This window comes from Acomys minous (genome assembly GCF_964271855.1).
Source record: "Acomys minous genome assembly, chromosome: 12".
Taxonomy (NCBI): Eukaryota; Metazoa; Chordata; class Mammalia; order Rodentia; family Muridae; genus Acomys; species Acomys minous.
The window spans coordinates 25911120-25934791 of NC_140493.1; the positions used below are offsets into that span (position 1 = coordinate 25911120).

The 23672-nt window shown below is 48.0% G+C and overlaps 1 protein-coding gene and 1 long non-coding RNA gene across 8 annotated transcripts in view; one reads left to right on the top strand and one right to left on the bottom strand.

Moving 5' to 3' along the window:
- Nucleotides 1-8409, bottom strand: part of SPATC1 (spermatogenesis and centriole associated 1) — a 28211-nt gene extending 19802 nt beyond the window's left edge. The window contains exon 1 of one of the 7 annotated variants that reach the window (XM_084751589.1): nucleotides 7625-8409. In XM_084751589.1, the coding sequence (XP_084607715.1) occupies nucleotides 7625-7769 (145 nt within the window). In that variant the 5' untranslated portion in view covers nucleotides 7770-8409. Of the gene's footprint in view, nucleotides 1-6335; nucleotides 6461-7063; nucleotides 7597-7624 lie in introns of those variants that run through there. The other 6 variants (XM_084751593.1, XM_084751588.1, XM_084751587.1 and 3 more) reach the window with 6 other exon arrangements.
- Nucleotides 8410-8444: 35 nt separating this feature from the next.
- Nucleotides 8445-21600, top strand: LOC311580225. The gene is made up of 3 exons (XR_014773397.1): nucleotides 8445-8571; nucleotides 10710-10839; nucleotides 20922-21600. It is a non-coding gene; the product is annotated as an uncharacterized lncRNA (long non-coding RNA).
- The last annotated feature ends 2072 nt before the right edge of the window (nucleotides 21601-23672 follow it).

Here is a 23672-nt window from a genome sequence, read left to right on the forward strand (position 1 = left end):
TCACTGTGTAATCCTGGCTGGCCTAGAATTTACTTTGTAGAAGCAGGATAACCTCAAGTTTACAGAGATCCGCCTGCCCTCTACATCCAGAGTACTGGGATTAAAGGTATGTGCCACCATGCCTGGCTCCACCGTTGCCCTTGAAACATTCTTTTTTTTTTAATTTAATTTAATTTTTATTTATTTTGGTTTTTCAAGACAGAGTCTCTCTCTCTCTGTGTAGCCCTGGCTATCATAGACTCACTTTGTAGACCAGGCTGGCCTTGAACTCACAGCGCTCTGCCTGCCTTTGCCTCCCAAGTGCTGGAATTAAAGACGTGCACCACTACGCTTGGCCCCCTTGAAACATTCTCACAGAGAATCTGTAAATTCCCACAGCTTCCTCCTCACCCGGAAGTCACACTCATGCTTCTTCTACTTTTTTTTTTTTTTTTTTTTTTTTTTGGTTTTGAGACAGGGTTTCTCTGTGTAGCCTTGGCTTGCTTTGTAGACCAGGCTGACCTCGAACTCACAGTGATCCACCTGCCTCTGCCTCCCAGTGCACTGGGGTTATGGGTATATGCCGGCTCCTTTTTTATTTTGTGCGTTTTCAAATGGTCTCCCCTAACTCCTTCCAAATACAAACAAATTCCGGTTGCTGTCATCTTGAAAAGGAACTCTGGACTCCTTGTCTCTCTAGCTACTGCTCTGTCTACGCCCCTGTGAAGTTAAGTTCTGTAGCCAACTTGGTTGTATGAGGAAACACCTAGAAGCGGCCTAGAGGACACGGTGTCTCCTATCTGTAACCCTAGCACTTGGGAAGCGGGGGCAGGGCGTCAGGCGTCCAAAGTCATTCTCAGGCACACAGCAATTTTGACACCAGCTTGGACTACATGAGTGACTCAATAAGAAACCAACGCAGGCAACTAAGGATGGCAGAACTTTTAGTTTTCCTGGGAAGGCTTTCAAAGGTGAATTAACCGAGTGTGTGCACCCTGACTCGACTGTGGTTGCACTGTGTTTCAAAGGTGAATTAACCGAGTGTGTGCACCCTGACTTGACTGTGGTTGCACTGTCCCATGGACTGAGGTGCCAACAGTGAATAAAAGGGAAAGCCAGTCGAGCGCCGGCATTTATCTCTCTCTATAAATATAAGTGACTGGTCCCTCACGTTTTCATCCTTGCTGTGATGGGCAATAACCTCTCTAACTGTCAGCTAAAATAATCCCCGTTTTCCTCGCATTGATCTTGCCACAGCAATGAGAAAAGTCAGAAAAGCTCAGAGCCAAACTTCTTGAATTAAGACATCTCAGTCATCTGATCTTTCCATTTTCTTTTAAAAAGTGTTTTCATGCCAGATGGCGGAGGCCCACACCGTTCATCTCAGCCCTCGGGAGGCAGAGGCGGGCTGATCTCTGTGAGTTCGAGGCCAGCCTGGTCTACACAGCAAGTTCCAGGACAGCCAGGGCTGTCTGGGGAAAAAAAACTATTTTTTTCATTTATGTGTCTGTACATACGCACACGTTCATACCACAGCATGTGTGTGGGAGTCGGAGGACAACTTGCGGAAGTCAGTTCTCTCTGATCACAGTGAGAGGCCTAGGAATCGATCTCATCGGTCTTGGCAGCAAGCACCCTTTCCCACAGAGCCGCCCCATGAGCTCTGCTCTTTCCATCTTCTTATTTATTTACTTATTTTTAAATATCTATTTATATGATTGTTCAATTTGCATGTGTGACAGACGAGGGCATCAAATCCCATTACAGGTGGTCATGAGCCACCATGTGGTTGCTGGGAATTGAACTCAGGACCTCTGGAAGAACAGACAGTGCTCTTAACCGCTGAGCCATCTCTTCAGCTCCTTACTTATTTATTTTTCTTATTTTTTTTTGTTTTTGTTTTTTCGAGACAGGGGTTTTTCTGTGTAGCTTTGGCTGTCCTAGACTCACTTTGTAGACCAGGCTGGCCTTGAACTCACAGAGATCTGCCTGCCTCTGCCTCCTGAGTGCTGGGAAATCACTTTTACTAAAGTCATCGTTCACTGAAGGCTGGGGGTATATTCAGCACTTTTGTTGCTCAACCTTTACCTTGTAGACACAATTTCCTTTGACATTGCCTCTTGGCCTCCAAGACAGTAAACCCTTGACATTTCCTTTGGGTCTTGGGATGTTCCTTTGCCAACTTCCACCTGTTCTTTCTTGGTACTTGCACTTGATCAGTCTCCTCCTACTGTGTACTCTCTTCCCAGGTGTTCTTTTTTTAAATTTTATTTTATGTGCATTGGTGTTTTGCGTGTGTGTGTGTGTGTGTGTGTGTGTGTGTGTGTGTGTGTGTGTGTGTGAAAGAGAGAGAGAGAGAGAGAGAGAGAGAGAGAGAGAGAGAGAGAGAGAGATCCTCCAGAACTGGAGTTATAGACAGTTGTGAAGTGCCATGTGGGTGCTGGGAATTGAACCAGGATGCTATGGAAGAGCAGCTAGCGCTCTCAACCTCTGAGCCATCTTTCCAGCCCAACAGAAACATTGGTTTCTTTTTTTCTCTCTCTCTATCTCTCTGTCTCTCTCTTTTTTTTGGGGGGGGGGGCAGTGGTTTTTTTTTTTTTTTTTTGGTTTTTCAACACAGGGTTTCTCTATGTAGCCCTGGCTGTCCTGGAACTCACTCTGTAGACCAGGCTGGCCTCGAACTCAGAGATCTGCCAGCCTCTGCCTTCTGAGTGCCAAGATTAAAGGTATGAGACAGGATGCTCCCGTGATGTCTAGTTATATGTGATATGTCCTGTAGATCAGGCTGACTCCACACTCAGAGATTGACCTCCCAAGTGCTGGGATTAACGGTGTGTGCCATCATCACATGGGAATTTATCACCTCTTACATGCAACAGTTAGAATTTGTTTCCTCACTAAGCTTGTTTTTGTTTTTTGTTTTTTGTTTTTTTTGTTCTTTGTTTTTTTGAGACAGGGTTTCTCTATGTAGTCTTGGCTGTCCTAGACTCCCTTTGTAGACCAGGCTGGCCAGGCTGGCCTCGAACTCACAGCGATCCGCCTGCCTCCCCAGTGCTGGGATTAAAGGCGTGTGCCACCACCCCGCCCAGCTCACCTCACTGAGCTTTAGTGGATTTCTGTCCACTTGCAGTCCCTGAAATGCTGGAAGCTTCTTTGTAACTTATCTCCCAGCCTAGGTTGTGCTTCCCTCTTTTCCCCCAGCAGCTGAAATGATCTTTATGGGCACAAACATAGCTACTTCTTGTTAGAAATCATATCTCTTCCTCATTGTTTTTAGGAACAAGTCCTTAGCATGTCACTTAATGTTCATCTTCATTGGTGACCTGACCCCTTACTGACCTCTCTAGCTGACTGTTCACTTCTCACTGGCCCCTAACACAAACATTTACAAATAGTAGTATATACATAGGTGAACAACATACACTATCAGATCTATAACATAAACACAAACTCCCACACCATATACATTCATAACACAGCAACTCACTTTTTTTTTCTGAGACAGGGTTTCCCTGTGTAGCTTTTGGCTGTCCTGTACTCACTTTTTAGACTTTGAACTCACAGTGATCCACCTGTCTCTGCCTCCCGAGTACTGGGATTAAAGGCGTGCGCCACCTCACCCAGCTGTGTATGGTTGGTTGTCTTGCCTGCATGTATGTCTGTGCATTACGTGTGAGTGTGGTGGGCAGGGATGCCAGAAGAGTGTGAGGGGCCAGAGTTATAGATGGTTGTTGTAAGCTGCCACGCGGGTGCTAGGAATCAAACCCAGGTCCCCTGCAAGAGCACAGACTCTTAACTACTGAACCATTTCCCCAGCCCCAAGGATTTAACCCTGAAAGCCAGATATGGTTGTATGCACCTGTTATATCAGCATTGTGGAGGCTGAAGTAGATAACCACTTCAAGGTTAACCTGGGCTACATATTGAGTTCAAGACCAGCCTAGGCTATATAGTGAAACTCTGTCTCAAAATTACACGGACCAGGAAAATGGCTCAATGGGTATTAGAACTCAATACGGAGTATGAAGACCTCATTGGGTCACCTGTGTGAAAGCTGGACACAGTGGCATGTGTCCATAAAAAGCAGATCCCTCAGGGGGCTGGAGAGACGCCTCAGCGGTTAAGAGCACTGGCTGCTCCTCCAGAGGTCATGAGCTCAATTCAGAGCAACCACATGGTGGCTCACAACCGTCTATAATCTGATCTGATGTCCTTCTCTGGCCTGCAAGTGTACAAGTAGGCAGAGCACTGTATACATAATAGATAAATGAAGAAATAAATCTTTTTTTTTAAAAAGCAGACTCCTCATGAGATGAGAGGCAGAGCCTGGAGAATCCCCATTAAGTCATAGGCTGGTTGGCTTAGAGTATACAGTGCGGTGGCAGACATGAGAGGAACCCTGACTCAAACAAGATGAAAGACGAGACACCCGACACCTGAGGTTGTGTCTCTGACCTCCACACATGTGTCATGGCATGTGCATGCCCTCACATACAAACCCATATACACGTATGTATTTAAAAGATGACTTTAGAAAGGAATAAAATCTAAAGCTTGAATAGGAAGCCAGAATATAACTTCCTCCTCCTCCTCCTCCTCTTCTTCCTCCTCCTCCTCCTTCTCTTCCTCTTCCTCCTTCTCCTCCTCTTCCTCCTCCTCCTCCTCCTCCTCCTTCTTTTTCAAGACAGAGTTTCCTGTTTTAGTCCTGGCTCTCCTGGATTTAGTAGACCAGGCTGGCCTCGAACTCAAAGCGATCCACCTGCCTCTGCCTCCCGAGCGCTAGGATTAAAGGTGTGTGCCACCACCACCCAGCATAGAATGTAACTTCTTAGACTATGGACCTTCTTAAATGTTGTACCTCCTCCATGCATATTATTTTTTGTCACTCTGTTATCTCAGTCATTAATGCTATAACATTTAAGACTGGAGGTGCACATGTGCTTATGACCACTACTAGGGGTGTGAAGTGTGCCCACCACAGCCAGGCTTAATAAGAAGAAATCCAGTGGGTAAGGAGCAGGGAAGGAAGGCATAGGGAACAAACACTACCCGGAAGGACTTCAGCCTCTTGGTACAAAAGTCAGAGTTCTTAACCGGAAATGAGTCTAGTTAGTTTGGAATGAGCAACTCTCCTTTTTTTTTTCTTCTTTTCATTTTCTCTCTTTATCTCTCTCTTTCTTTTTTTGAGACATGGTTTCTCTGTGTACCCTTGGCTGGCCTGGACTCCCTTTGTAGACCAGGCTGGCCTCGAACTCACAGAGATCCACCTGCCTCTGCCTCCCAAATGCTTAGATTACATACAGGTGTGCGCCACCGCACCCCGCATTCTTTCTTTTCTTTTTTGAGACAGTGTCTTGTGTAACCCAGGCTGGCCTTGACATCACTACATAGCTGAGAATGACTTTCAACTTCTGATCTTCCTGCCACTGGCTTGTGTAAGCATACCCAGTTCTATGGGTAGGGATCAAACTCAGGGTTCCGTGCATGCTAAGCAAGCTCTCTACCAACTGCGCTACACCCACGATCCCTGGTGAGGCTATTTCCAGGGATTAATTAGGCCTTTGGGATCCTCCGAAGAAGCTATCTTCACTTGTAGTCGGGTGTTGGAGTAGAGAGCAGTAGGTGGATTGCTGGAGGGTAGAGGGGCAGGGCCTGAAGCCAGGAGGCGGAGCCTAGGACAGGCAGTGATTCACGTAGATACCCAACTCGGCTTGGGAACTCAGGGAGACTCAGCAAAGGGTTATTATTCCCAAATGCCACGCAGAGGTGGAGAAAGCACTTAGGATGTTACTCATAACCTTTGCAGAACAGCATTGTTGGGGTCCGTTGCCAAGCGGTAGAGGTTTAAAAAAGGCAGAAGAAAGCCGTCCTCTTGGGGAAGAGAGATTTCGTGCGGGAATGGCATACAGAAGAGGGGAACCGGCAAGGGGGGCTGAGATGAAGATCTGTGGCAGAGGGCAGGCCACGGTAGCGGTGGATAGGCGATGGCCACACACATGGAAAATCATGGACAGGAAGGAACACACCCTCTAGGACAGGAAAGCCTGTGTCGGGAGGGAGGTGGATGCTATAACTACCAGTGTTTCCTCACTGGAGTCCACCTTGGCAACCTGTATCAGCCATGGTGTCTCCAAGCCATCCCCTGGGAGTCTGCTACCCTCGTAACTTTGTTCACAGTTTTCCATATCCAGCATTTCCTTCCTGCTAGTACCCCCAGCTTTGCAGCCTCTGTCATCTCTCGGTGTCTGAATGCCACCTCCCTCCAACCCCATCCCTATCACCTTCGCTGAGCGTGAGGTCATCAGTTCAACCGCACTTCTGTGAATGCTTGCAACTTCCCTCTTCTCTTCTCTTACCCTGCTCAGGAGAGCTCCAGCCCCAGGGCTTCTAGCACATTCTAACAAGTCCTACATCTGAGCTTTTTAGGTCCCGGTTTCTCTCCTCAGCTTCTGGGTATGAGCCTCCTTCTGGCTGTGTCTAACTGGCGAGACATGGGGAGAGAAAAGATTACGTGCTAACGGCGAGAACTGGGAAAGGCTGAAGGCAAGAGAGGACAGGCATGAGGCTGGGTAGCACACTGGAAGAGCATTTGGGTTCCAGAGCTGGGCAGTCTATGATGCTGCTCGGAAGTTAGGTTGAGGGGACTATGGTGAGGAAGTCCCTGTCGGGTGAGTAGGTAGGGGGCCTTGTTTTGCCTTAAAAAAAAAAAAGATTTATTTATTTACCATTATATATACACAATGTTCTGCCTGCATGTACACCTGAAGGCCGGAAGAGAGCATCATATCACATTACAGATGGTTGTGAACCATGGTATGGTTTCTGGGACTTGAACTCAGGACCTTAGGAAGAGCAGGCAGCACTCTTAACCACTGAGCCATCTCCCCAGCCCTCATTTTGCCCCTTCATCCAGTGGCTCTATGGTCTCATCCTGCCTCCATCCACTGAGGCTGGTGTCCTCTACGCTTGTTACTATCCAAGCCCTTCCTCCACAGTCTCCTCAGAGCCCAGCACACTGGCTCTTCCTCCCTTGGCCCCATCCTTCCCTCCCCACTGTCCTTATACCCAGGCCTCTTATAGTTACCCTGGTGTTGGGAAAGGCCTGCTGCCGCCTCACCAAGCCCGCTGGTGACCCCGTTGATGCTGAGGCCACCTGCCTGAGTCTTGATCGCAGACTTGAGCTCGTGATTCTCCCGAATGAGCCGAACCAGCTTCTTCAGTTCCTCATTTTCCCGCACGAGCCTCTCTATCTGATGCCGGAGCCCCTCATAATTTGTGAGTAGAGACATGCCCCAGGGCAGTAGAGAGGGTGCGGCCCAAGGGAGGGCACTGCACCTGGAGGCTGCCCAGGGCCCCGGGCCTTGCCCGGGCTGGAAAAGGGCACTAGAGTCTGCAAGGCTTGCCCAGTGGGCCCTGGGTATTGTGAGGTCAGAGACTGTACCCTCCTCCTTGCCCTCTGCTCTAACAGGCTCATCTCTCTCTGCCTCTGGGCCTGTGCTTTGCCTCACCTCAGCCCGAAGTGTCCTGACAGGAGCTAGCCAATTTTGACTTCAAGGCTGCCTCTTCTGCAAGTCTCTACCTTACTTCAAGTTAGTTGCTGCACCTGGACTTGCCCTGCAGAGGAGTCCTGTGTCACATCACTTACCTTGTGTCTGTGCAATTAGTCCCTGCGCTCCACTGGATGTACAGTGAGGGTGGGTGTCGCACCTCCCTAGAGTCCTCAGACTACAACAAGGGGTGCAAGTTGGCCCAGACATTTGTTGACTGGATGGTTGTTGATGAATATCCATTATTCAGCCTTCCTGGGCAGGGTGCCCTTTCCTTTGGACATTGGCATGCCTGGATTTCATCTGTCAAGTCAGCTATCTCCCAAGGAAGCTTTGTCTTCTATGCCAGGAAATTGGCCCATAATTTTTTTTTTCTGGCCACAAGTGCTCCATTCCTTCCCTGGCTATTGGCCCAGGGTCTCTTTTATCTGAGTGCCAGGCTCCCCACAGCTCAGGACTTTCCATTTCTGACAAGGGTTCTCTCACCCCCATCTGTAGTGGAGCTTTCTTTCCACCCGATTTCTGCTCCCCGAGGTCCTTGAATTTCCCTCCCAGTTTCATCCTTTCAAAGAATCTAAAATAAGGCATGATGGTGATCCAGCAGTACCATCTGTTACTCTGTGACTGCCAGGGTTGACGTGGCTGATTGGCTGGCAAGGTGAATCTCTCATTCCGTCCTCACTGCTCCATGTGAGTCGCCCCTGAAGCTGTCCACTTGCTAGGAAACAACCTTCTCCCAGAGGAGGGACCGGTTTTATGACAGAGACAGGCAAGCGGCTGCGTTCCTTTGTTGCCAGTCTTCCTCAACTGGTGTCAAGAAGTGAGGACTGAGTCTTCCTGGCACTCCCTTTTCTTAGAGCTAGAGAGAGCTCCATGGCCTGATCTTGGGGGTCAATGGAGGCTGGTCCGCTCCGTGGTCATCTCCTCTCAAACCTCTCCCATGGCTCAAGGAGAGGAGAAGCCGAGTTCAGTTCCAGACCAGGTTCCAGTTGGCAGACTCCGACAGAGGGTGGAGCTGAGGAAGAGGAGATCAGCCAAGGCTGGGGTCAGCGTCAGTTAAGTATTCCATCTGGACCTCACAATGGGGGGGGGCCTCCCCCCCAGCCTCTGACACTCCATGCTGTAATCCTAAGTCACCTGGCCTCAAGGACAAGAGTAGCTAAGGACCAAGGACAAAGTTTCCTGATTGTTCTTTCTAACTTTATGGACTGTGTCTGCTGGGCTGCCCGCTGGCGCGAGACAATAAGTTTACCGTGGGTCTAGGCTTTGAGTTGATGTCCTCTGTGATGGCTCCATTTGATGGGTCAGTTTGGATAGTCTAGGGTGTAGCGCTCATGTCTTTGGTCAGCAGCCTGGCATAGACGTGGCTGTGAAGGTATTTTGTAGTTGTGGTTAACATGATGGACTTTAAGTAAAGGAGATTTAATCTAATCTTATAGGTGGGCCTCATCCAGCCACTTGACGGACTTTCTAGCAAAAAACAAAAAACAAAAAACAAAAACAAAACAAAACAAAAAACCAAAAAACAAGTCCCCCCCCACAAAACAAAAAACAAAACACAAAACTGCATAATTAAAAAAACAAAAAAGGGCTGGAGAGGTGGCTCAGAAGTTAAGAACACTGTCTATTCTTCCAGAGGTCCTGAGTTCAATTCCCAGCAACCACATGGTGGCTCACAACCATCTATAATGTGATCTGTTACCCTCTTCTGGCCTGCAGGGGTACAAGCAGGCAGAGCACTGTATCTTTGAAACAAAACAAAACAAAACAAAACAACAACAACAACAACAACAAAAGCTGGGCGTGGTGGTGTATGCCTTTAATCCCAGCACTCAGGGGCAGAGGCAGGAGGATATCTGTGAGTTTGAGGCCAGCCTGGTCTACAAAGGAGTAGAGGACATCCAAGGCTACACAGAGAGACCCTGTCTCGAAAAGCAAACAAACAAAAAACTGGAATGCAAAGACCAGTGTGTGTGTGTGTGTGTGTGTGTGTGTGTGTGTGTGTGTGTGTGTCCCAGTGGCCTTTTCTTCTATCTGTGCAGACGTTGTGTTAGGAACTGGAGATACAGTGCCAGTCATAAGTAACCACTATGAACTGAACAACCATAATGAGCACATGAAAATGTTGAGTCACCCCTGTGATAAAGGCTAAGAAATGGGGTTGTGGGTGAGTTAGATGCAACTGGATCCTAGCAGCCTTCCTTGAGCAAGTGACAGTTGAAATAATAAATATCAGGTGTGGGAAGAGTTATCCAGCAGAAGGAACAACTTATGCAGAGGCCATGGGGGAGGAGGCTGGGCCTATGGATGAGAAGAGCAAACCTACGTGTGCTAGAGAAGGGCAGAGGGCCCAGGTCAATAAAGTGATGTGGAGCCGGGCGGTGGTGGCGCACGCCTTTAATCCCAGCACTCAGGAGGCGGAGGCAGGTGGATCTCTGTGAGTTCGAGGCCAGCCTGGTCTACAAAGCGAGTCCAGGACAGCTAAGGCTACACAGAGAAACCCTGTCTCAAAAAACAAAAACAAAACAAAACAAAAAAAATAAAGTGATGTGGACTTAGAAGGGCTTTGAAAGGGGGAACGTGGAGCCTACTGGAGGAGGAAGGCTGCTGGATGGTGTGCAGGAAGGAGGCCATGGCAGCCATTCAAATGAGCAACATGGTAGCTTGGAGGTGGATGGTGAAGAAAGTGGTCAGGGCTGAGAGATTGCGAGCGGTTAGCGGTATTGAACGGAGTGGCCTTAGGGGTGATGACAAGGGCGGGGGCAGGGATGGCCTTGGAGTGCCTGGCATGGGTGATGGAGTAGTCACCGGTGGTACCGAACCAACAGAGAGGAAGGTCAAGTTTCGGGAGCAAATTCCTGGTTGGGTCTAGGTGTGCTACGAGATCCTGGAGATGTTAAGTGAGATGGTGGTTTCTGCCATGAAGCTCAGAGCGGAACACGCTGCATGGGCTGGAGAGATGGGCTGTGACAGTCATCGGCATCCGAAGTGGCAAGTGAAGGCGAATGAGTGGATGAGATCAGCCAGGAATTGGTCCATTCTGCCTCCAAGAACCAGGGCAAAGTCTGCAGAAAGCCACAGGGGATGGATGGGTGGGGCTATTCAAGGAGGCCAAGTTCGATAAGCTGCGTACAAGGGAACATTTCAAGGCTCTGAAGCACCAATGTTATCTAATGCTTCTAGGAAGTTGGACGAGATAAAACAGGAAGTGTATCCGTTCTGATGTGGACATCACTGGTGACACATGGAAGGCTGCTTGGGTAGAGCGACTGGGCCAACTCCGGATTCACAAGCCCGGGGAGTGAGTGGGAAGGTAAGACAGAGACGGCAGCACACGTAGCTTTCTTTTCTCAGGGTTTAGCTGTGTGAAGCTGTGGGTAGGACTGACTTCCTTCTCTAGTGCCTTTCCGTTGTGCAGTTGGGTGCCCGGGGTAGACCTTGGTCCCTGTCTCGCAGCGTCCAGCCTCTACAAGGAGCTACAGTGTAGAGAGGGGATGTCCTTGAAGGGTACCCAGACTGTCCCAGGGCACCAGGCCACGCCCTCCTTCATTTTCTACTGATGACCATATGCTCTTTCTACCCTTTTTTTTTTTTTTTCGAGACAGGGCTTCTCTGTGTAGCCTTGGCTGTCCTGGATTCGCTTTGTAGACCAGGCTGGCCTTGAACTCACAGAGATCCACCTGCCTCTGACTCCTGAGTGCTAGGATTAAAGGCTCTTTCTACTATTTTTATAGGATGTGTGTGTGTGTGTGTGTGTGTGTGTATGTGAGTGCAGGTAGAATTGGTGCCCACAGAAGTTAGAGGAAGATCCCCTTGTAGGCTCAATTTTCTTAACCAATATATTTTATTACAACTTATTAACCGAGCGTACGTCACTTATAACCCAACTAGCCAAAACAATAGTAAAAGAGGATTAAGGAACACAGTAACAAAACTGTAAGGATATCAGTTCCAAGGAACGATTCTCCTGGCGTAATCAGCAGGATTTCTTCTGCTGGAACCTGGAGTAACCAGAACCCGGAACCTCAGCAGGAGCTGGAGCCCCGAAGCCTTCCCTCGAGCTCATCTCGAAGTAAAGCAACAAACAGCCAAAACTATCTGACGTCTCCAAAAAGCCTCACCTCTAGTTCTGGGCTCATTTATATATCTCCTCCCAGAGTCTGTTCACGGGATCTTTTCAGCTGGCAACAATCAAGCTCCTGCAGGAGGTGGTTGGTCTTCAAGTGGATTAACCTCACATGTTCTTTCACAAGACCCTTCCGATCCCGCACTTGGGATCCTAAAAAACAGGTTAATCGAGCTGGAGTTATAGACAGCTGTGCTGGGGATTCGAACTCAGGTCCTCTGAGAGAGTGGAGCTGTCTCACCAGCACTGCTCTTTCTGTTTTTGTTTCCTGTCCATTGCCTTTTCCTTATTGTTAGCTTTATTATGTTGTGTTTACAAAGTGTCTCTTGGAGCAGGGCGGGTGTGGTGGAGCACGCCCTTAATCCCAGCACTCGGGAGGCAGAGGCAGGCGGATCTCTGTGAGTTCAAGGCCAGCATGGTCTACAAAGCGAGTCTAGGACAGCCAAGCCAATACAGAGAAACCCTGTCTCAAAAACAAAAAACAAACAACCACAAACAAACAAACAAAAACCCCCAAAACCAACCAACCAACCAAACAAACAGGCAAACAAACAAACAAACAAAACCAAAGTGTCTCTTGGTACCCAAATTAGTGAGGTTTGATTTGGGGGCAGAAAGTATTAGAAGGTTGGAATGGGATTTATCTAAAATTTACTCCAGTCCATCCGGATCTTGCATTCAGGAAGTGAGGTCTGGGGAGTAGAAGCTGTCATCCAGTGTGTTGTCGTCACTCTAGCTTGCCTGGGCTCCTGGTTAAAGCTGTTTGACTGCAGGCAGCTGGAGGTTCAGCCGAGTGGATAGGAACCTCCCAGCGCTCACTCAGGGTTTTCCATTTCTCACAGGCTTTTTATAAGTCCCTGGGAACAAATCTCAGTGCTGTCCCTTCTTGCATGCTGAGTCAGATCTACTCCCTCTGGTTTCCGGTCACTGGGTTTGCACAGTTTGTCCCCGTTCAAATTTGCCTTATTAGATTCAGCTCAGCATTTCACCTTGGCGAGCCCTCGGGGATCTCTGCTCCTGCCTCGGCTTGGAATGTTTGTGGCTTCAGAAAACTTGTTAAACTTTTTTTTTTTTAATTTAGCAAAATTTAAAGTTGCTAAAGAACTGGGCTCTGTCTTGGAGCCTGTCCATAGCCCCCCTCACCTAGGACTCTCCCTCCTTCCCCACGGACGGGCTATGGTATGCTGAGAGGCATCCTGTGAGGAGCTGCCTTATACTGTCCATGACCAACTGAGCAATGCTGGTAAGGTGACCTCTTTGATCCTGCCTGAAATAGCTGCTTGTAACTCTGTGGTCGATGTCAGGGGCTTCTGGGAAGAATTTGTCCACACTTCTGTTCCACTCAGCTACCGTCTCCCCCATTTTTTGTTTTGTTTTTGTTGGTGATGCTTTGTTTTGTTTGTTTTTTAAAGATTTACTTATTATGTGTACATATAGTGTTTTGCCTGTATACCAGAAGAGGGCACCAGATCTCACCATAGATGATTGTGAGCCACCCTGTGGTTGCTGGGAATTGAACTCAGGGCCTTTAGAAGAGCAGACAGTGCTTTTTTTTTTTTTTTCTTCCTCGAGACAGGGTTTCTCTGTGTAGCCTTGCCTGTCCTAGAGTCACTTTGTAGACCAGGCAATCCACCTGCCTCTGCCTCCCAGGTGCTGGGATTAAAGGCTGTGCCACCAAGCCTGGCTCAGACAGTGCTCTTAACCTCTGAGCCATCTCTCCAGCCTCCAGCCCCCTCTTTTACTGCAGCTTTTCTGCACAACTGCCAGTAGGGAGTACCCTGATACCTGCATCAGAAAGAAGGAGTTTCAGCGCCGGGCGTGGTGGCGCACACCTTTAATCCCAGCACTCGGGAGGCAGAGGCAGGTGGATCACTATGAGTTCGAGGCCAGCCTGGTCTACAAAGCGAGTCCAGGACAGCCAAGGCTACACAGAGAAACTCTGTCTCAAAAAACCAAAAAAATAAAAAATAAAAATTAAAAAAATAATAATAAAATAAAAATAAATAAATAAATAAATAAAAAGAAAAGAAAGGAGTCTCTACTCAGAAGATAGATTCAGAAAGACATCCCAGAAGAGTCATATGATCCCCTGCTTTGTGCTCCAGAGGCCACAAAGGCCCTGCTGGTGCATAGAAGGGGCTCAGAAATGTATGAGTAACTTGTTATTCTTTTTTTTTCTAAGAGAACACTATCATAAATTGAAATTCTCATTCTCTCTCTCTCTCTCTCTCTCTCTCTCTCTCTCTCTCTCTCTCGCTCTCTCGCTCTCTCTCTCTCTCTCTCTCTCTCTCTCTCTCTCAGCAATCAACAAGCATTTTATTTATTTATTTTGGTTTTTCAAGATGGGGTTTCTCTGTGTAGTCTTAACTGTCCTGGACTCATTTTGTAGACCAGGTTGGTCTCGAACTCACAGAGATAAGTACTTTATTTTTTAAAGCCCCAAATGTTAGTTGAGTACAGTGGCACATGCCTTTAATCCCAGCACTTGGGAGGAAGAGATAATACATGGATCTCTGGGAGTTTGGGATTTGCCTGATCTACAAAGTGAGCTCTAGGATAGCCAGGACTACTACATTAAAAAAATCTATGCCGGGGCTGAGAGATGGCTCAGAGGTTAAGAGCACCGATTGCTCTTCTAAAGGTCATGAGTTCAATTCCCAGCAACCACATGGTGGCTCACAACCATCTATAATGAGATCTGGTGTCCTCTTCTGGCTTGCAGGCAGGAAACTGTATACATAATAAATAAAGAAATCTTTAAATTTTTTTTCCTAAAAAAAAAATCTATGCCAAGTGTGGTGGCGCACACCTATAATTCCAGCACTTGGCGGGCAGAGGCAGGCGGATCTCTTAGTTTGATGCCAGCCTGGTCTACAGAGTGAGTTCTAGGACAGCCAAGGCTACACAGAGAAACCCTGTCTCAAAAAAACCAAAAAATCTAACAGGCACGATGGCAACATGTCTTTAATCCCAACACTTGGGAGACAAAGGCAGACAGATTTCTGAGTTCAAGATTAACCTAGTAGCCGGGCGGTGGTGGCGCACGCCTTTAATCCCAGCACTCGGGAGGCAGAGGCAGGCAGGATCGCTGTGAGTTCGAGGCCAGCCTGGTCTACAAAGTGAGTCCAGGATGGCCAAGGCTACACAGAGAAACCCTGTCTCGAAAAACCAAAAAAAAAAAAAAAAAAAAAAAGATTAACCTAGTGTACATATGAAGGTCCAGGTCAGCCATGGCTACATAGTTAGACTCTGTCTCCAAAATAAATAAATAATAAAAAAAATCAAAATGCTGGCACTGCCTAGAAAAAAAAACTTGTGTGTGCATGTGTATATACATGTGAGGTCATATACACAAGTGTGTATAATGTACATGCATATGTGTAAGTGTTTGTATGGTGTGTGTGTGTGTGTGTGTGTGTGTAGACCAGAGGGTAACTTTAGCTATGGGTAGCCAGGGAAGACTTAAGTGAATGTGTAAGGATCGGATCAAGTCCTGGGCGGATATGTACTATTGACAGGGACAGGGCCTCATGACTTGTGCTAGTGCCTCAGACCCACAGAAAATTGACAAAGCAACCCTGGGCAGGTGGAGGGCTCGGAATAGACAAAGCCTTCCTCTGATCAGAGTGTGAATGAGTGCAAATGTCCAAAGTGTGCAAAACCTAGCAGCAACGAGCAACTTATTTGTTTGAGACTGTAAGGACCAGACAAACTCCATCTTGAAAAAGAAACTCCATTTTGTGTTAAACCTGGCCAAGGGCTGAACCCAGATTCCAGGAAAACCACAAACTAATCTGAACAGAAAAATATTCCCTAGCAACACAATCAGCTCACCTTGGAAAAAGTCAAATATACTCTGTGCTGGTCAAGCTAACCAGCAGGTGGTCTGGCACATAGCAACAACCAATTAGGAGAAGGCAGGCCAAAGTTCCTAATGCCCCATGACTGCTTCAACCAATCTTTTCTATAGGCCAACTTGCCCCTACCCACAAAGTGGTATTACCCAACCACAAAGTGCCAAGGTTTGTAATTTCCTGATTGCAGCCTTTCTGCCCAAATGCCATCCAATCATATACTGTAAAACCTATTTCTTTGTTTAAAACCTATAAACCGGGCGTGGCGGCACACACCTTTAATCCCAGAACTCAGGAGGCAGAGGCAGGTGGATTACTGTGAGTTCGAGGCCAGCCTGGTCTACAAAGCAAGTCCAGGACAGCCAAGCAAGGCTAACACAGAGAGAACCTGCCTCGAAAACCAAAGTTTGGTTTGCCAAAAACCAAACCAAACCAAACCAAACAAACAAAAAACTCAAAAACAAAAACAAAGAAAAACCTATCAAAACTCCTTTCAATTGAGACTTCCCTGCATCTGCTGTGTCGTTTGGACTTGGTTCTTGGGTGATCTGTTCGGAGAGTCTCCCAAAATTTGGCCATAACAAGACAAGGCCTCATGTAGCCCCAGACTAGGCTCAAGTTTGCTTTTGACTCCTGATCTTCCTCCTCTACCCCGCAAGCTCTGGGGTTGCAGGCATGTGCCACCATGCCCTGCCTTTACTGGATTCTACCCCACATTCCCCATGTATGTGGTGTGCTGCCTGGGTGGCGATCTTATGGCATAATTGCTTTATATTTGGCATGGGTAGCATCCAGGTTGGTTGTCTTCAAAAAGGCCAATCAGAGAAGCCTGATTTGCCTCCTGCAAAACTATGCTCTGGAAGCACAGATCTGGTCTGGACCAGTTGCTTACACCAGCTGCAGACAAGGGGGATTTACAATTCAGATGCTCAGTAGACTTCTGACAGGGTGTCTGCAGGGAGTGCCACAGTACTAGGTCTGTAAGGAAGTGGTTTCGGCACCTCTCTAGTACACGTTCTTGCCAGGGGTTTTATTTTTATTTATTTTTTTTCCAAGACAGGCCTCCTCTATGTAGCCCTGGCTGTCCTGGAACCCGCTCTGTAGACCAGGCTGGACTTGAACTCACAGAGGCCCTCCTGCCTCTGCCTCCTGGGTGCTGGGATTAAAGGCGTGCTCTATCACCACCCATCCGGTGACAGTGGCTTTGCAGCCAGTTGTTTCCTAAGTGCTTTGCCACAGGTGACATGCAGGCAGTCTGTTCCATATGAGCCATGTTCTAGAGACTTCCTTCCTTACCCCTCTCTGGCTGAAGGTTGGCAAGCTAAAAGTGGGACTGGTGTGACAGAATGGCAGCAGTTGCTAGGGTGGATCTTGTGTTGACTGGCAGACTAGAGGAGGCAGTAACTAGTGCTCTTTTTTTTTCACCCCAGACAGAGTTTCTCTATATAACCTTGGCTCTCCTGGAACTCACAGAGATCTGCTTGCCTGCTGACTCCTTGATTGCTAGGATTACAGGTGTGCACCACCTGGCTCACTAGGTCCTCTTTTTAAAAAAAAAAACATGTATTTTGTTTGTTTGTTGACAGCAGTGTCTTCTCCCTGGCTGGCTTGGAACTTACTATGCAGTCCAGAATGGCACCACATTCAAAGCAATCCTCCTGCCTCCTGAATCCCGGGATCATACTTGTGAGCTTACTATACTATCTTGGAAAGGCGTATCACGTTCAGGAGAGTCAGGGCATCTGTGTATCTGTGCAAGGCCCTGTTGCTAGGGAGAAAAATCTGCAGTCAGACTGCAGTGGCACAGACCCCTTAATCCCAGTACCTGGAGGCAGAGGCACTTTCATCTTTGTGAGTTCGAAGCCAGCCTGGTCTACAGAGCTAGTTCTAGGAAAACAGAGGGTACATAAAAATAAAAAATCCTGCTGGATGTGGTGGCACACGCCTTTAATCTCAGCACTCAGGAGGCAGAGGCAGATGGATTGCTGAGAATTCAGGGCCAGCCTGGTCTACAAAGCAAGTCCAGGACAGCCAAGGCTACACAGAGAAAAAAATCCTGTCTCAAAAAAACAAAAACAAACAAACAAACAAAGGGTTGGGGGGTGGAGGAAGAAAAAGTAAAAAGAAAGTCTCCAGAGATCTTGCCTAGAAGCAGAGATTTTGGGATATTTGACCTGGATCACATCCCCACGATTATCCCTCCTAAAAGGGCTGGGGCCGAATGCTAAGGCAGAGACCAGGACGTTCTGTGAGGCCTTGGGGCCTTGGAAATGTTCCTGCGTTGTTGCTGATTCAATAACTGCTTTTAAAAACCATAAACTGTCAGTCCATAGCAAACTCCAGGTCTCCAGCCTCAGACCCATGCCGTCCATCTCCATCTTCCTGTAATGATGTCATCAGAACTCGTGCCGTGTGATGCCTCTTGGATTCTCTAAGTTGGTCAGTTCCCATCAGACCTGTTATTCTCCCATCAGCAGCCGTGCTCAGGGCTACGTGCCCGATTCCTGACTCTGGGTCTGTGCTAGTTCTGCACCTTCCCCAGGCTTCCATCTCTTCGAAGGGATGACAGTGTTCCTTCCTCTTGCTGTCCCTGGGAGCAGAAGATAAGGCAATGTGAGTAAAACAGCTGGCACTCTCTGCCCTAAACGCATCTTTCTCATTAAACTGTAGACCTGGAGCCAGGCTGGAGCCAGACAGGCCCCAAGCGCGTGATGTGTTCTGGAGGATACACCTGTGAGCAGTCGGACGCCTCACCCTCCCTCTGACTCGGTTTATATTGCAGGGACTGCTTCAGTGGCCACACTGCAAGTTAAGGGGGACACTTGAACCCCCATCCCCACCCCCAGCCTGATTTCTGCCTCTCATACTCACCCAGCCTGGCTGGGGGAAGACAGAAGAGGACAGATGTTAGCCATGCCTGGCACGCGCATGCTCAAGGAGAGACAAGAGAAAGCTGAGAGACAAGAGAAAGCTGAAGAACTCTGGGTGTCCTCTATCGCTCTCCACCATAGTCACTTGAGACAGGGTGTCTCACTGTGTCAGCTGGTTTTTATGTCAACTTAACACAAGCTAGGGTTACTTGAGAAAAGAGTGCATCAATTGAAGAAATACTCCCACCAGGTTTGGCCATGGGCAAGTGTGAGGTACATTTTATTGATTAGTGACTGATATGGAAGGTACCATGCCAGAGTAGGTGGTCCCAGGGGTGTATAAGAAAGCAGGCTGAACAAGTCATAAAGGGCAAACCGATAAGCAGCACCTCTTCACGGCTTCTGCATCAGCTCCTGCCTCCAGGTTCCTGCCCGGACTTCCCTGGATGACAGACTACAAGGTATAAACCAAAATAAATCCTTCTTCTCCCCCCTGCAAGTTTTTTTGTTCATAAATATGTGTGTGTACTCGCGTGCTCTCTGTCTTTATGCACACCAGAAAAGAAAATCAGATCCCATTACAGACAGTTGTGAGCCACCATGAAGTTGCTGGGAATTGAACTCAGCACCTCTGGAAAAGGCAGCCAGTGCCCTTAATCTCTGAGCCATCTCTTCAGCCTGTTCATAGTGTTTTGTCACAGCAATAGAAGCCCGAACAAGATACTCACTGAACTTTAGCTCCAGTGACCCTCTTGGCCCTACCCCAAACAGTGCTGGGGTTACAGGGCTGTGTGTAACCATGTCCTGAGTTCTATGTGGACTCTGAGGATTTGAACTCAGGTCCTCATGATTGCACAGCAAGCATCTTACCATGGAGCCATCTCTCTGGTCCAAGGCCTGAGAGCTAAAAGCTAGTTATGGGTGGGTAACGGTGATGAACTAAGTGACCATTTTCATGCTACAGTTTATTCCTCTGCAGCAGGCACTGGGCTTGTTCTGTGGCTCCAGAGAGGGCTGTGCTTAAGTCATTGTCCACAGCAGGCACCAAGAGCCATCTCCTACCCCACAGGGAGTTCCTGCTGCCGTAGGACCCACCTTCTAGCAGAAGGACAATAGTCAGATAAAAGAATAACTATAGAGCCAGGTGTGGTGGCACGCGTCTTTAATCCCAGCACTCGGGAGGCAGAAGCTGGCAGATCTCTGGGAGTCTGAGGCAAGCGTGGTCTACAGAGTGAGTCCAGGACAGCCACGGCTGTTACATAGAAAAACCCTGTCTGCAGAGCAGGGCAGTGGTGGCGCACGCCTTTGATCCCAGCACTTGGGAGGCAGAGGCAGGTGGATCGCTGTGAGTTCGAGGCCAGCCTGGTCTACAAAGTGAGTCCAGGGCAGTCAAGGGTACACAGAGAAACCCTGTCTCAAAAAACCGAACAAACAGACAGACAAAAGATAACTGTGTCTATGTGGCAGGTGGATGATGCATCATGAACAGGCATGAAAGCAGAAAAGGGGGCCCAGAGGAGACTGCTGTTGGGACAGAGTACTTGGGAAGGCTTCCCGATGCCCAAGATTCACATGGCGAAAGGGGAGAACCAACGCCTGCAGATGTCCTCTGACATCCACTTGTCTGCAGTGGCCCCAATGCAATACCCCAAAACACAAAAATAAAGTGATTTTAAAGTTATTTTTTAAAGCCAGGTGGTGGTGGCGCACACCTTTAATCCCAGCACTTGGGAGAGACAGAGGCAGGAGGATCTCTGTGAGTTCGAGACCGGCCTGGTCAGAGGCCAGAGTGAGTCCCAGGACTGCCAAGGATACACAGAGAAACCCTGTCTCGAAGAACAAAACAACAAAGACCGAGGCCGGGTGTGGGGTGCATACCTTTAATTCTAATCCCAGCAGAAGGGAGGCAGAAGCAGATTCTGTGAGTTTGAGGCCAGCCTGGTCTACATAGAGGTTAGCCAGGATTACACAGCGAGAGCCAGTCCATGTAAGTAATATATTTTTAAAAAGACAAAACTTTTCAAACTAAGGGAATAACAGTATAAACTAAGAGAATGAGAGTACAAAGACCCAGGCTTGGTAATTTTTTGAAGATCTTCAAGGAGACCCACGCGATGAGGCGGGAATAGCCACAGGAAGATGGAATGCAAGTCGGGGAAGCTGAAAGCCATGCTATAGGCCGATCTGAGCACTGTGTATTGTGTACACAGGTGAAAGGGCCGAAGGATTTGCAGTGAAGGAAGCCACTGCTTTTATTCGCTGGCTGGAGGCACTGGGTGCGGGACAGCCGGTCGGTTAGGTCCCTTGAACTCATTACTGTCACTTCTGAAGGTTCTTGGTGCAAATGAACACTGCCTGCTGCCAGGCACTGTCTCTGCTCCTGGTTCTAGAGTAAAGTCAAGACCTCTTGAACTATCACATCTTTGGGTACCGGTCCCTTTCCTTAATGCTCTCACTGTTCCTCAGGCCGTTTCTTTGCCCGGGGTGGTGTGCCCTCCCCAAGCCACACCTGTGTCCCCTGAACTTCATTCCTCTCTCACTCTAGGACAGTGGGCCAGGCCTGTCACGTCAGACACGGACGTCTGAATCCATGAAGCCTGGACAGGCATGGAGGGTGCTGTCAGGCGAGCCTGCTGCTGAGGGACCCTCTTCTCCAAGTCTCAGCTCAGCCCAGTTGTAACGAGACCTTCAAAAGCAGTTTCCATCAGGAAATCTCTGTGAACATAGAGGATCTGGCAGCTGCCCGTGGTGGTTGAGTGAGAATGGCCCACACAGGCCCTTAGTCATTTAGTCATCAGGAAGTGGCCTTGTTTGGAAAGGATTAGGTGTGGCCTTGTTGGAGCACTGGCCACTGGGGTGGGCCTCTGAGGTTTTCAAAAGCTAAAGCCAGGCCTGATGGCGGTGTCTTCCTGTTGCCCCGGGATTTGAAAGCAGAAGTCTGACTTCCTCTTCCAGCACCATGTCTGCCTGAGTGCCGTCATTTTAAACCCAGTGAAACTGTAAGCCAGTCTCAATGAAGCGTTTTCTTTTATAAGAGTTAGCATGGTCATGGCGCCTCTTCGCAGGGATAGAACGCTGACTAAGATGATGACAGTCTGAGGAGTGGTGCTTCCACGCAGATGCAGCCTAGCATTTCACTGGCCGCGTAGGCCCGGAAGTGTGAGGTCACTTCCCTCTCTGTGAGTGGGGTTCACAGCATCTACATTTGGCTACCTAAAGGGAGTATAGGTGAGTATAAATGCACCCCAATAATGATTATGGACTTCTAAGACTCAGCTTCTCTATCGGCCTCCCTGGGGGTGGGGGATGGGGCATAGGGGGTGGGGAAGGAATCCTGAAATGCTCTGAGGGTGCACGGTCTACACTAGCTTATTCTGATCCAGGTCAGTGAGCTCCGTCTCACAGGAGGGCAGGCACAGGAGCCAAGTCCGCCCTGTAGGCCTGCCATCCTACCCTGCAGCTATGCAGGCCTGCCTGTGCGTGATCTTAGGCTGGAGGCTGCCTTTCCAGGTCATGTGTCCCTAGCTGGGCTGCAGCCAGGTCCCAGGGGCAGATGTTGGTCTGAGGAAGCCTGGCTTCTTCATGGACTCTTAGGGCAGCACTTCCTGCAGCCTGGGAATTAATCTCTGATAGGTTTGAATAAAGTTAAAAAAAAAAAAAAAGACCTTTCCAAAACCACTTCCTAGAACTTTGGGAAGCGCTTGGATCTCTGACAAACACTATTAAGGCTCTTTGAGAGGTAATGATGGATACTTGCTTTAGCCAATCAACTCCCAAACTCTGTTCTGGTCAATTCTTGGCCCCACCCACTAAGGGTAGTCCTCATCCTCACCATTGTAGATCAGATAGAGGTCTGGTTTTTTGTCTGCTTGGGTCCTTGGAACAAAAGCTACCTTTTTTTTTTTTTTGGTTTTTTGAGACAGGGTTTCTCTGTGTAGCCTTGGCTATCCTGGACTTGCTTAGTAGACCAGGCTGGCCTCGAACTCACAGCAACCCTCCTGCCTCTGTCTCCCAAGTGCTGGGATTAAAGGCATGAACCACCACTGCCCAGCAACACTTTTTTTTTTCACAGGGATGACTACATGTATCTTTTGTCCGGTACACTTGGGACTGTTGTGCTTTTGGAGAAGCTGGTTAAAAGAGTAAATCACTAAATAATTTTTGCTGTTATGTTTTGGGATACAAAGTGGTTCCAGCACTATTGATGTATTTGGGGACAATTGGCCTATTTTGTATTTATGTGTTTAACTTTGTCCACCAAGATCATGTGAAGGGCCGTAGAGATGACTCAGCAGCTAAGAGCCCTTCATGTTTTTGCAGAGGACCCAGGTCAGTTTGAGCACCCACATGTTGGCTTATAAGTTTATAACTTCAGTTCTAAAGGATGTGACATCCTCTTCTGGCCTCCATGGGCACTACCCACGTGTGGTATACACACATTCATGCAGGCAAAACACTCAGATACATAAAATAAAAATAAAAACTGTGTGAAAACAAAAACCCTAGCCCCAGAAGGACATACCAAGCACACTCACCTTGGGTGTCCAGAGGGTGCCCCATCAGCTGAGCAGTCCACACCTAGCACTACATCTTTCCACCTGAGTTCAGGTAACTCACTTTGAAAAACAAAACAAAACAAAAAAAGAGCAACAAATGCTCTTAATCTCTGAGTTATCACTCCAGCCCCGAGACTTAACCTTAAAAAGAAACATTTTAATGTTCAATTTGATTCTTGTTTTTTGTTTGCTTGTTTTTTCCTTCCTCTTCCTTTTTTCTTTTTCTTTTCCTTTCTTTTCTTTTTTTTTTTTTTTTTGAGATAGGGGTTCTCTGTGTAGCCTTGGCTGTCCTGGATTCACTTTGTAGACCAGGCTGGCCTCAAACTCACAGGGATCTACCAGCTGTTTGTTTTATTTTTTTTCTTCAAGACAGGGTTTCTGTGTGAAGCCTTGGCTGTCTTGGAACTCACTCTGTAGACCAGACTGGCCTGGAACTCAGAGATCTGCCTGCCTTTGCCTTCTGAGTGCTGGGATTAAAGGCGTGCGCCACCAAGCCTGGAGGACTCTTGTTATTGTTATAGAATCTAATAGTAGGTGGAATTTTCCATATTCTACTTTTTACTGTTTCCACGTGTATTTTTCCTTAGTAATCATGTTTGTACTAAAGAACTTCTCTCTCCATTTTAGAATCACTCTAGGTCTGTTCCTGTCATGTGACTCTTGGTTGTTAGCCAGACCATCCTATATTTTGAAATCCCTAGTAACTAATGAAATGACAGATAGTATCTTTTTGCTGTTGT